The sequence below is a fragment of the Mustela nivalis genome, assembly GCF_964662115.1.
Source record: "Mustela nivalis genome assembly, chromosome: 9".
Classification (NCBI taxonomy): Eukaryota; Metazoa; Chordata; class Mammalia; order Carnivora; family Mustelidae; genus Mustela; species Mustela nivalis.
In genome coordinates this window covers 69,182,907-69,197,002 of record NC_139028.1, presented here as the reverse complement: position 1 = coordinate 69,197,002, position 14,096 = coordinate 69,182,907, and the positions used below count along the sequence as shown (strand labels likewise).

The following is a 14,096-nucleotide window of genomic DNA, read 5'->3' as shown; positions in this document are numbered from 1 at the left end:
AAAAACTGTATTACAGGCTTCAATGGCCAATGAGCAGATGCACAAGGTATATTTTAAATGTTTGTTCCTTCAGTCAACAAGTAATAGTTGGATACTTACATTGAACAAGGCAGTGGAATTTCAGTAGGAAATTTCACAAACATTGTTCTTGTCCTCATGGAACATGCAGTTTAAATGGGAAGACAGATATGAACGAACCATATAAAAATGTAAAATTACAACTGTGTTTTTCAGGGTCCATAGTCTGTTGAAGTGGTGGTGGGGGGGGGAGGTTGGGGTATCAGGTGGTGGGTATTATAGAGGGCACGGATTGCATGGAGCACTGGGTGTGGTGAAAAAATAATGAATACTGTTATGCTGAAAATAAATAAATTAATATAAAAAATAAAAATAAAAAGTGAAATCTTAAAAAAAATTACAACTGTGATGGATATGTAACTAGGAGAAAACGATGAAGCTACAAAAATAGCACCACTATTTCCCATTTCCCTGGACATAACTCTGAGTAGGAACTTGGATTACAATTTAATTAAGTTATGAGCAGCAATCCCAAAATTTCAGCTATGTCTTTATCTAAGACAAAAGCCTTTCAAAAAATATAAATTAATCATCAAGGGCTATTTTCTCAGTCCCAGAAACCCCAAAGGGGCCTCTGTAAAAGTGGAAGGTGAAGTAAAAGAATTATCATTGCCCTTTATAATGGTGCGTGGTTCTTATTGTGAAAAATAAAGATGTCTTGAAAATGATGAGTTAAATAAGAAAATATTTATTTCATACTTATGTGTTTGACTCCATTGTTTCTGATGACCAATGCATATCTTGGGAGATGAGCTTGGATTTTTGTGTTTGATTCAAACTACTCAACTGGAAAAAATAAATGTATCTGAATTCACATTGTTTGGTAGATGTTGAACTTGGATATGTTGATTTATGTTGAATGGAGCTCTAGATCTAGGATTTCAGTAGTTAATTTTTTTTCAATGACCATTTTTTAATGTTTGGATTAGAGACTTAGGAGTTTTTTCTTGATAAAAACACTCAGATGATGAATAGCACTTCTGAAGGGCAGACTATAGTAGACACTGCTGGAGTTTCTCTTCAATCTTCCTTGGTCATTTTGACCATCTCTGAGCATCCTTTGTCAACAGCTGAAAGCTTTACTTCTAATAGCTTGTACCTGAGACCTTCAGAAGAATTTCCCCAGGGCACTGGGAGAGAGTGGCACCTAGGAGTTTTAATTCTCACTCTTCCCTACTTCCCAGTTTGCCAGGAGCCAGTAGATGACTGGAATGGAAGTACAGAAGCCTACTTCTTCTGACACAAAGCAGAACAAACTAAACTTTATTTATTTTCTGGAGTTCCCTGCTGGATTAGGCTAGTCTGGGATTGCACCCCAAATTATATGTTTGCTTAGTTTCTTCTCCATTCCTGCTTTATTTTTACCACTAATTTAATGGTTTTTCCTTAGTAAGTCACTTGCACTTGAGTCATTGGCTACCATATATGGTTCTTGGATAACCTGATGAAAGCAGCTGGTCCCAAGGCAAGATCAGTTACTGCAAGTTTGGGGAAGATGTTTCTAAAAGGTGAAAAGAGGTTCATAACAGGAATACAAAGGAAAAGGCTTGAACTTTCTGGGGGAAAAAATCTCTTTCATACTTCTTTTATGGATCTCCTCTAGACTTTCAGAATACCTGTACTCTACTACAGGAACTGGTCTTGCTCTAGAATCAGATCTTCTTTCTTGAGCATTGTGTTTTTTCACATGCAATCCAACATATCCTATCAATTCTTCCTCTAAAAATTATTTAGAATTAATTTCTACTGAAACCTGATAAATTACATTCTCTATTCCAAGTCACCACCACTTCTCAACTGGATTACCCATTCATTTATTCATCTTTCATATACTATTGAAAAATTGGAGAATAATTTCATCATAATGTAAAGTTTGTATTGGGCAAAGCAAACCAGAATAGATAAAGTAATAACTTTCAACACTGAAACAGATGTCATAAGACCTTGGCATCCCTTAGTTGTTTTCAAGAAAGTTTTAGAGGTGTGCTTGTGCTTGAGGCTTCATTCACAAAGAGGAGCATCTATTGTTTTGTGCAGCTTTTGGTTCCTGGCAAGTGGCAGTGACTCTCATGACCATATAAGGGCTGCCCCACTGGTTCAGAGCATCACACCATCTGCGTTATCTCAGCACCAAATACTCTTTTACTAAATAAACCATCACTGACATTTTCATTCTGTCATTATGCATGTTAAATAACTACTGTGGCATTAAGAGTCACTTATGGTTTGTCTCCCTCCCAATACCATCTTGTTTCATTGATTCTTCTCCTACCCAGACCTGTACCCCTGGGGATAAAAATATATGTTTATAAAAAATAAAAAATTATATTAAAAAAAAATAACTACTGTGGCAACCTCCAGTGTTCCTGAACTGCATGTCTGAGCAGTCTGTGTTGTCTCTCCACATACCAGCTGTGTTTCTGTTAAAACTCTGGCTTCAGAGTTCCATATTTTCTGAGTGGTCTGCCCTAACCCATTTTCCCATAGTATTTTCGATATAGACTTTTTCAGAACATAAGCTTTTCAGGAATTGCCTGTGTCATGTAAAACAAATACTTGTGCAGTTTTCATTTTCAAAGAGTTACAGGTACACTGGGGGGAAAGAAACATGTAAAAACAAGTACAGCATAGTGTATTCAAAATTTAATTTATCTGTTGATAAAATTGGAATAGATGCATGTTGGAGAGAATAATTTATGGTTCTTGAGGGATTACAGTGAAGACCTTGAAAGATGAGATGGCTCTGTTTAAAATAAATGGAAAGCACCTTTCAAGTAGAGAAAATAGAGTATAAAACATCACCAGCTGCTAATCACCTAAACTATTAACTCAGAAGTCTGAATGAAATTCACCATTTTCTCTAATTTACTCAAATATTTCTTCCATATTCTTCAAAATTTATTTCCTTCAAATTCAAATTTGAGTAATTTTTTACTTATTATATGAATAAAATGTTTGATGACATATGTTATTGATGTGGCTGTGGGGGAAAAAGAACACTTGTAAACCGCTTGTGGGTATATAAAATGGTACAATCAGTTTTGAGGGAAATTTGCCAATATATAACAACATGATACATGTATTTACCCTTTCTTAAATTTCTAGATTTCCATCTGTCTGATATACTGGCAAAAATATTAAAATGCTTATACATAAAGTTATTTTTAATGCATGATTTGTAATTATAAAAGATTTGTTAATTGAATTATGGTATACCTAGGAAACAGAGTACCATGAAACTACAAAAAGAATAAGAAATATTTTTTGGTTAAAAAAAGCTATGTTGCTTTAGCGGCAGAGCCGGAGGGCACCAAGTGTGTGTCTGTCTCCAAAGTCCTGGGCACCACATCACAATGCCTTCCTGAGAAGCAGAATCAAGGACAAAAAAAAAAAAAAAAAAAAAAAGCTATGTTGCAGTTAGCTAGATCCTTTTAAAACTTTGATGAAAACAGAATCACAAGACATTAAGGAGGACATGTGTTGAATGGTAGTGAATAGGGGGTATTATATGACTGATGAATTACTGACCTCTGCCTCTGAACAAATAATACATTATATGTTAATTAATTGAATTTAAATTTCAAAAATCAGAATCACAACAGGAATTTATATTACTTCAACAAGGTTTAAAAACCTGAGTATTGGATAGCGAGAGAGCCCACAGAAGCTCAGCTCATTCTTCCTGGCAAAAGTAGAATAAGGAATAAAATGATTGTGGGAGTTATAAAGGTGTAAGTATGGGGATTATCAATACATTTTCTTATATTCATAACATATACCAATGAGCTTAGAAGAACTGCTTCAAGGGCATGTAAACTGAAGTAAGACAGTGATGAAAGTTATGCATTGGGAGGGGTCATAGGGTTTTATATCGATGAATGAGTCAGAACTGTTCAAAAGGAAGAGAATGTGACATGATGATTTTTACTGATTGTGTCCTATAACTAAATGTGTTCTTACATTAGGATTATAAGCAGTTCTATACTGTTCATAGTGTGGACACAGGAATGTTAATATCTGGGATTACTTGGCACAGAACTGTTGGAATACCAACAAGAAAAATAAAATAAGCCTACCATGAGCAGAGGAGTTTTCCAGGTGGTAGCAATAGGTCTTACCTACTTCTGTGCTCTTTTCCCTGCACTGAGCTTCAGCAGCTGGGTTTCATACGAACAGAGATGTGAAAAGAGGCAGAGGAATCCTCAATAGTAAACTGATTGCCCCCATTCAGTACACTTACTCTTCTTAATGTCTATGGGATGCAATTTCTAAGGCCTAAAGCCTTTTGGAAGATCCGGCCAAGAGCATTCTTCACCTCATTATTTCTCAGGCTATAAATGATGGGGTTCAACATGGGAGTCCCAACAGTGTAGGACAACGACAGCAGCTTTTTGCTTTCAGGAGAATTATTGGATTTAGGCCGAAAGTAGGTGAGGCTTAATGATACATAGAACAGGGAGACAACAAGGAGGTGGGAGGAGCAGGTGGAGAAGGCTTTATGCTTCCCTTTAGCTGATGGAATCTTTAGGATGGCAGCAGCAATGCGAGTGTAGGAACACAGAATCAGCAAGCAGGGTATCATGACGATCAGAATGGTTCCAACAATCGCGTAGATCTCAAACAGTGTTGTGTCTGCACAGACCAGCCTCAGCACAGGTGGGCTGTCACAGAAGAAGTGATTCACCTTGTTGGTGCCACAGAATGGAAAGCTGAAGAGCCATGTGGTCTGCACAGTAGCTACGGGAAAGCCTGGAAACCAGGAGGCAATAGCGAGTTTGGCACGGGTCCTTTGGTTCATGATGACTGGGTAGTGCAAGGGACTGCAGATGGCCACATAGCGGTCATAAGCCATGGTGGCCAGGAGGAAGCATTCATCTACTCCAAAGAAGAAGGAGAAATACATCTGTGTGGCACAGCCAAGGAAGGAGATGGTTGTGTCCCAGGCAAGCAGGGTCCCCAGCATCTTGGGCACAATGACTAGGTTGAAGCCAATCTCCAAGAAGGACAAGTTCCTGAGGAAGAAGTACATGGGACTGTGCAGCATGGGGTCAGCCAACGTAACCAGAATGATGAGGCTGTTTCCCATCAGGGTGACCAGGTAGATGATTAGAAATGTCAGGAAGAGTAATGACTGTACTTCGGTAGGTAAGGAAGAGAAGCTCAAGAGGATAAACTCTTCAACTCTTGTCCAGTTTCCTCCAGCCATAGATAAAGAAAAGAATCCCCTGTTGTGGTCATGGAGAGAGAATCTTGATTGGAAGTGTCAGAATCTGGGTTTGTTTTTCAGGTTCCTTTTTAGTGTCAGGAAAAGAGGCAAGGTCAAGATCTCAGTTGGAAGAAAAAGGGCCTTGGGGCACCTGGGTGGCTCAGTGGGTTAAAGCCTCTGCCTTCAGCTCAGGTCATGATCCCAGGGTCCTGGGATCGAGCTCCACGTTGGGCTCTCTGCTTGGCGGGGAGCCTGCTTCCCTTCCTCTCTCTCTGCCTGCCTCTCTGCCTGCTTGTGATCTCTGTCTGTCAAATGAATAAATAAAATCTTTAAAAAAGAAAAAGAAAAAAAAGAAAAAGAAAAAGGGCCTTCTATTGTCTAAGAATAAAGATACAAGGAAGAATGGCCAGAGCTTCAACTCAGAGATGGGCCTGGGAAAGCCTCTGGATGATTTGATATTTCCCTATTTATACATTAATGTATTCAGGAAAGTTATACCAAATCAAAGCTGTAAGTCCATGAAGGGGCCATCAAAGGGCACATTTTGGGAGATGTGATATTCCTGAAAATACCTAACCTTTTGAGAAACAAGCCCAATGTTCATGATTTCATTAAAAACACATATATGTGGGGATGCATGGGTGACTCATTTGGTTAAGCATCTGCCTTTGGCTCAGGTCATGATCCTAGGATCTTGGATGGAAGTCCAGCATTAGGCTCCTTCCTCAGCGGGGAGTCTGCTTCTTCCTCTGTGTGTTGCTCCCCTGCTTAAGTGCTCTCTCTCTCTAGCAAAAAAATAAATAACATCTTACAAAACCCCCAATACATGTATATTAATCAAAGCTTTAGAAAAATATTTATAACTATAATGCAGAATAATGCATCCAAGTAATTTTTCTACTTTTTATGAATCTTTCTTGCTGGCTGAAATTTGGGAGGTGAGCAAGGGACTAGCATGTATTGAGGACAGTTAACACATGCTTGTGTTTTGTTCTTTTATATGTGCATTTTATAGATGAGGAAACTGATCCCAGAGAAGTTAAAGAACAGCAATTAAAGTGGTAAATCTCAAATCCAAACCACATTTGTTGGATTCCAGAGTTCTCAGATTTCCACTGGACCATGTGTCATTGAACTGTTCTGTCTTGATCTGAGGACTCATTAATGCTTAAGAAAGTCAAAATAGGAATTTCTGCAAAATCACATTTTGTATTACTTGTTTTTAATTTGCAACTTATTATCATATGCTCTTCTCTTGTTATCTTGGTAATCTAGAATATTAAATTTTAATGGAGGAATTATTACATAAAATTGGAAAATAAATTTAAAAAGAATTGGATATGGTTAGGGAACTACTATACAAAAAAACAACAAGCTTAAAAACAGAAATAAAAAGGGGCGCCTGGGTGGCTCAGTGGTTAAGCTGCTGCCTTCGGCTCAGGTCATGATCTCAGGGTCCTGGGATCGAGTCCCACATCGGGCTCTCTGCTCAGCAGGGAGCCTGCTTCCTCCTCTCTCTCTCTCTGCCTGCCTCTCTGCCTACTTGTGATTTCTCTCTGTCAAATAAATAAATAAAATCTTAAAAAAAAAACAGAAATAAAAACATTTATGATGGTGGGTATTAGAGAGGGCATGGAGTGCATGAAGCACTGGATGTGGTGCATAAACAAGGAATACTGTTATGTTGAAAATAAAAATTTTTTAAAAAGTTTTAAAAAAAAGAGTATGAACCACTAACACACTGTAAGAAATGTTAACATTTGAGCATTTTGTAGCAACTGCTGGAGGAGTGTCACTTATTCTTGTATTTGGATCATGGCCGTATTACCAGGTCCACAGGTTGACTGTGTCGTTGCTTTTTCACAGAATTAGTTGGGCATCTGTGGGAAAAGTATACTTTTAGATGAAAGAGAAATTTGGTAACATCACTTCTGATAAAGACATTCAGATATGAGGCCGGGTGTGATGTGAGCCGTGTGACAGTGGTTTTATGTAGCCTGTGTGAGGCGTTCCTGTCACACAGGGGCAGGTCCTGGTGCATTGCTGCCAATACGCTGAGCAGCAGCTACCGAGCAGCAGACAGTGCTTATGTGTCACATTGTGCTGCAGGCAGAGGAGTTTCCATGTGAGGTCTGCAAGCCAGTTACGCAGCTTATGAGCCACCCCCTGCATTCAAAATGACTTTTAGGACATTATTGTATCTGAACAGTACATAACTCAGTTCCTAGTCAATATTCTATATGTTCTATCTACAATAATGCAGCAAAATTTCAAAGGGTAAAACATTTAGATCTTCTCTTTTTACCATTATGTAAATTTTTTGATCCAGGGATCAACTGATCTATGCTTTGTATCTCACATCTGCCCAAGGCCCCAAGCAATTTGAATGCAGGGATATATGAAAGTAAGAAAAATGACCTCTGTTTCCCGGGAAATTCCATGTTCCGTGGAGCTTACTCATTTTCACCAGGAGAAAACTTAAAGAAATAAATAAAATGCATGTGAGCTATTAAAAAAAAAGAATTAAAAAAATAATAAGAACAGTACAAACCAGAATTGAAACAAAGTAGAAGAGAAACAAATATGTGGTCCTTGTTTTGGATACATTCCATCAATAGACTTTTATTCTATGCTCAGCAACTTGGACCTTACTCCATAAAGAGAGCCACCTGAATATTTGAAGCACAGGAGGGACATTGTTAAAAAAGCCATGTAGAAAGATCACTCTGACCTTGAGAATGGATGGTATAGAGTGGAATTAATGGAGGGATCAAATCTGTATACCTGGGATCAAGAAGACCAGATGGTGTGCTCATCCATCTATTTCATATATAATCCATTCTTATAATGGATTATAAGAATATAAGCAGTGGACAAACTAAGGAAGAGAGGCTCAATATTAGACCATGATGAGTAATATGAATTTTAAGGTTGTATTTAAAACTCCAAAACATCTCTTCAGGAGAAAATCATTTTTGACAAAGGATAATGATCAGACAATCTAAGATTTCTCTGAATCACTAAAAATTAAATGAAGATGTTTACAGCTTTGAGCTCAACATCAAAAAACCAAATGTTGAACCATGATAGACTATGGACCCTGAAAAACAATCTGAGGGTTTTGACGGGGTGGGGGGTGGGAGGTTGGGGGAACCAGGTGGTGGGTGGGTATTAGAGAGGGCACGGATTGCATGGAGGTATGGTGCAAAAACAATGAATACTGTTATGCTGAAAAGAAATTTATAAAAAAAGGAAAAAGAAAAAGAAAAAGAAAAGAAAAAGAAAAAGAAAAGAAATTAAAAGAAAAAAAAAAGAAAAACCAAATATAAGTCTCAAAAATAAATAAATAAATAAATAAAAGGATCATTGATGCAACAAATAGGGAATCTTAATTAGAAACTCCTACTGTCAAAGGGAATAAATGGTACAAGATGGGATCGGGAGGGAAACAAACCATGAGAGACTCTTAATCTCACAATACAAACTAAGGGTTGCCCGGGGGAGGGGTTAGGGAAAGGGTGGTTGGGTTATGGACATTGGGGAAGGTATGTGCTATGGTGAGTGCTGTGAAGTATGTAAACCTGGTGATTCACAGACCTGTACCCCTGGGCCTAATAATACATTATATGTTAATAAAAAAATAAAGAAAATTAAAAAGAAAGAAACTCCTACTGTCATTTAATACAACCCAGCACTGTGCTTTTCAGAATAAGTAAATGTAGAAAGTCATGAGAGGTATGAAGACAATAATTCAAATTAATGGAATGAATCCAAGACATCAGGATAGTTGTTCCCTTTCTTAAAAAAGAATCTGAAAGGAACTGAAAACACATTGAATTGTTTTCAATATACTCTCAAAAAAGCCCTATAAGATATTAAATATTGAATAAGTAGTAAAATTACAGTCATAGGTCAGAAAAGACAGTGGTGGCTGGGGTGGGGTGGCAGTGAGGATGGCGACCATGATTATCAAAGTAAAAGGCTGTGAAGCATAGTGTTAGAAACTTAAGAAAACTGAATTGGTGAATTAGAATACAAGTTTGAGAAATTGTACTCACATTACTGAGAAAAATTTTGAAAATATGAAAATAATGAGACGAATTATGAAGTAAAGTTTAGGAAATAAAATCAATTTGATAGGCATTCCAGAATGACATGACAAAGAAAAGAGAGGCAGTACTCAAAGTACTAGAGGAAGAACGAACATTTCTGAGCTAAAGGAAGGCATGACTTTTTGAACTGAAAGAATCTCTAGGTACAAAACAAAATAAATTTTAAAAGGTTTTTTTTTTTTTTTTTAAGATTTTATTTATTTATTTGTCAGAGAGAGAGCAAGAGCAAGCACAGGCAGACAGAGTGGCAGGCAGAATCAGAGGGAGAAGCAGGCTCCCTGCGGAGCAAGGAGCCCGAAATGGGACTTGATCCCAGGACGCTGGGATCATGACCTGAGCCGAAGGCAGCCGCTTAACCAACTGAGCCACCCAGGCGTCCCAATTTTAAAAGGTTTATACAAACATTTCTTTATATTAGCGAAAGTTCTTCTTTAAATTTGAAGATAGGTAAAATTCTGTTAAGTAGCTGGACTAGAAAATGATAAAAATAAAATAAAATTAATTTTAAAGACCTCTATAAGCCACAACCAAATAAAAACTTTTGCCCAACTGCAAAGGAAAAAAAAAATCAGAGAACTCTTGTTCTAGAAAGAGGGGAGTGATGTGCTTTTCCTTATTCTTTCCACTAAGTATAACTAAATTCCCTAGACATTACATGTGAAAGGAGCATAAGAAGATTCTGAAAGATGGACAGAAGTTGGAGGAGCTAGGTATCTCAGAACCCACGGAGAGTAATGGTAGTAAGTCCATTGGGATTTCATTTTGCCTCATATAGCCCAGACTACTTTCTCAATATAATATGAATATCTATGCAAAGTAATAGCCAACACTACACTTGCAATTAAAACATTAGAGCAGAGATTCTTCAATTTGGGAGATCATGCAATATTTTGAGACACAATATGGAATCTCTCTTCTTCAAAAAAATATATAATATTGCATGTATTTTGGAGAAATTCTCAGATCTTCTGAAGTCCTTCTGGGGACTCCCAACTTAGCTTCACAGTAAGTTTTGGAGATTTTGGTCAAAGCAATTAGATCAGGAATACAAATAAGAAATATTGGAAAGAAAAAGATAACATTATTCTTAGAAAATAAAAAAACTATCAATATTAAGTAATTCAGTTTGTTGGCTAGTTTCAGGATTGATATAGCAAATAAGTGGTTTTCCAATATTCATGAAAAAAAGTTAACTAGGGAGAAAGTTTCACCATATCATTAAAATACAGGATACCATAGAATAAGCATGTTAAAAATTGACATGCCATTATGGAATGTAATGTACTTATGTAATGTTAGAAAAGTGTCTTAGACAAATTGAGTGCCATATTGTCTTTATGAAGAAAACAACACTATTATAAAGATGTTAATTATCAACAAATAAACAAATTAAACGAATTCTAAAAACATTAAGAAAAGTAGAGCAAGGGATGCCTGGGTGGCTCAATTGGTTAAGCAACTGCCTTCAGCTCAGGTCATGATCCTGGAGTCCTGGGATTGAGTCCCACACCTAGCTCCCTGCTTAGCAGGGAGTCTGCTTCTCCCTCTGACCCTCCCCCTTCTCATGCTCTCTCTCTCTCTCTCAAATAAATAAAACCTAAAAAAAAAAAAAACCTGAAAGAGAAAAGTAGAACAAGAAGTATATACACCAACAGATATTAAAGCATATTATAATACTACTTCACAATGTTTTATTATATTCTCTTAACATTAAAAAGTTTTATGTTTGTTTGTGTGTGCTGTGAAGAATTGTACTTTAGGCAAATAATTGAAACAGAATGACTCCCAGCAGCAGTGCATATACAAAACAAATTGAATAAGCAGCTCTGGGGTAACTTGAGGGGAAAATAAATGTCACATTCTCACCTTAAACAATATACCAAAATATATCAAATATGGATAACTTAAGGGTAAATAGGAAGCCATAGTTGAATTTGAAAAGAAAAAAAAGGTATGTTAATATTTACATTAGCTTTTTGAAGGTCTTTTTCAGCATAAGCTCTCAAACAGAATCTAAAAAAAATAAGATTCATTGATTTGAACATATAAAGTTAAATGTTTGAACATTAAAAGCCTAACATAGAAATTAAAGATACATTCCAAATAGAGACAATATATATAAGATAAATTTCAAGAGATTGTTGCAGTTTATCCAGGAGAAATTTAGATAAATCTATAATCATTCAATTCACATAATCAGAAATCAAATGCCAAAAAAAAGAAAAAATGTTCAAAATCATCAGAAATCAAATATAGGTTTTTAAAAAAGAGATTATTTTCCTTAAAAATTTAAAATATTAATTATTTGTGTAAAAGTGAAAGAATATAAATATTTGAACACTGTAGGTCCAAATGATAAGTGGGTTTCACAGTATGTATCAGAGACTCTTTGAACTAGCAATTCTAAGTCTTATTGAGCAATACTATAACTTATTAAGATTAGGTATAAATTTTATCTACTAGAATTCTCTTCTCAGCTTTATTTACAATAGAATAATTGAAACAAACAACAAAGGATGTCTAAATACATAAAAATCAGTGAAATAAATTGTACTACATCTATACTATGAAATGCGATGAAGTAATTTTTTTTTTATTAGTTTCAGGGGTAGAATTTAGTCATTCATCAGTTGCACAAAACACTGTGCTCATTACATCAAGTGCTTTTCTTACTGCCCATCACCCAGTTACCTTATCTCCCACCTCCCCTCCAGCAGCCCTCCGCTGGTTTCCTAGAGTTCAGCACCTCTTAGGGTTTGCCTCCCTCTCATTTTTCATCTTATTTTGTCTTTTCTTCCCTTCCACTATATTCATCTGTTTTGTTTCTTAAATTTCACATGTGATTGAACCCATATGGTATGGAGTAATTTTAAAGTATGTCATAAGACTGATATGGGAAAATATTCAATATGTCTTGCAAAGTTGATGTATTAGGCTACAAAAGAGTATGTTCAATGTAAGACATTTATTTCAAAATGAAAATGTATATATATATGCATACATGCATGCATAAATAGACACATAGGAACATTTCTATTCCTTTGTTAATATCTTAGTGGTATAATTACAAGTGCTTTAAGTTTCTTCTTTGTATTTTATACTTTTTATGCTGGCTACAATAAAATACACTGTTTTTTATTTGAAGAACAAATACTTGGACATAATAAGAAATAAAATACTTATAACACAAATAGACCCATAAATAAAAGGGAAAAATAAATGACAAATAAGAAAATATTTGCAATAATGGCAATAAATAAAAGCATTTGTCTACTTGATAAGTAATGAGTCATATAAATAATTTTTTAAAAGACATTTTCCCCAAAAGAGATATATAGAAGACTCAAAATTTTATTTCACCAAAAAGCGCCAATGGCCAGTAAGCATGTAAAATTATTCTATTTGTTATGCTCCACAAATAAGTGAAACCATATGATAATTGACTTATTTGTGGAGCATAACAAATAGCATGGAGGACAAGGGGAGATGGAGATGAGAAGGGAGTTGAGGGAAATTGGAAGGGGAAATGAAACATGGGAGACCATGGACTCTGAAAAACAATCTGAGGGTTTTGAAGGGGCGGGGGTTGGGAGGTTGGGGGAACCAGGTGGTGGGTATTTGAGAGGGCACGGATTGCATGGAGTACTGGGTGTGGTGCAAAAATAATGAATACTATTATGTTGAAAAAATAAAAAATAAAAAAATAAAAAACAAAAAAATTGCTCTATTTTACTAGTAATAAAATTAAAAATTAACATAGAAATTTAATTTCTTTTTTTTAAATTTTTTATTTTTTATAAACATATATTTTTATCCCCAGGGGTACAGGTCTTCATCAAACTTGAAAAATTGAAAAATATTGAATGCTAGTGAAGGGTGGTTATAGTAAGCAATATCTTATTTTGTTTAGGGCTTTGTAAATTAATAGAGTCTCTCTAAAAATCAATTTGGCAACAATTGTGTGAGGATTATTTGCTGTTTATACATTTTGATGCAAGAACTCCCCGGTAGAAGGAATGCAGGCAGTGATTTTACATGTAAGTTTGTTCAGTGCCAATCATTAGTGATAACTTGGAAATAATCGTTAATAGATAAACGAATGAATCATTCAATTACAAAGTATGAATTTAAGGAAATATCATGCAATCTTTTAAGTAATTTTGAAGAATATTTAATGCTGTAGTGTAACAATCACCATATAAAATTAAATGAAAAAATAAGATGCCAATCCTGCACACACATGATAAATTTCTAATTTTGTAAATATATGCTTATAGAAAGAGGCTGAAAGGGTATATGCAAAATTTAAGTGATCCACTTCAAATGGTAAAAGGTGGGGATTTATTTTCTTATTTTTATTTCCTATATTTCTAAATTTTCTATAGGGAGCAATATTTGTTATATAATAGCAACAAAAACATTATGAATGAAAGTGTTGATAATCACACCGATGACCAAGCTGGCAATGTTGACTATCTAATAGATTTATGCTTTGTGCTTTACATTCAGTCTCTCATTTTCTTCTTACAACTATGATTTAAATGCTATCATTATCCTTTCTAAAATCAGTGATGAGTAAATGTAAATTCAAAGCAGATAATTTTGTAGTTAAGAAACTTTTTAATTGCATGAAAATTAAGTGACAGAGCCATAATCAGAAAAATTTACAAGAGCAATTATGAGGTTTTCAACAAAGCATA

General features: G+C 35.5%; 1 protein-coding gene across 1 annotated transcript; it reads right to left on the bottom strand.

The window, feature by feature from the left end:
* Nucleotides 1–4,330: 4,330 nt before the first annotated feature.
* LOC309840668 (olfactory receptor 10A2) lies at nucleotides 4,331–5,284 on the bottom strand (the record flags this gene model as incomplete). The annotated part of the gene is made up of 1 exon (XM_082682938.1): nucleotides 4,331–5,284. One exon carries the CDS (start codon nucleotides 5,282–5,284, stop codon nucleotides 4,331–4,333), a length of 954 nt encoding a protein of 317 aa, XP_082539064.1.
* Nucleotides 5,285–14,096: the final 8,812 nt, after the last annotated feature.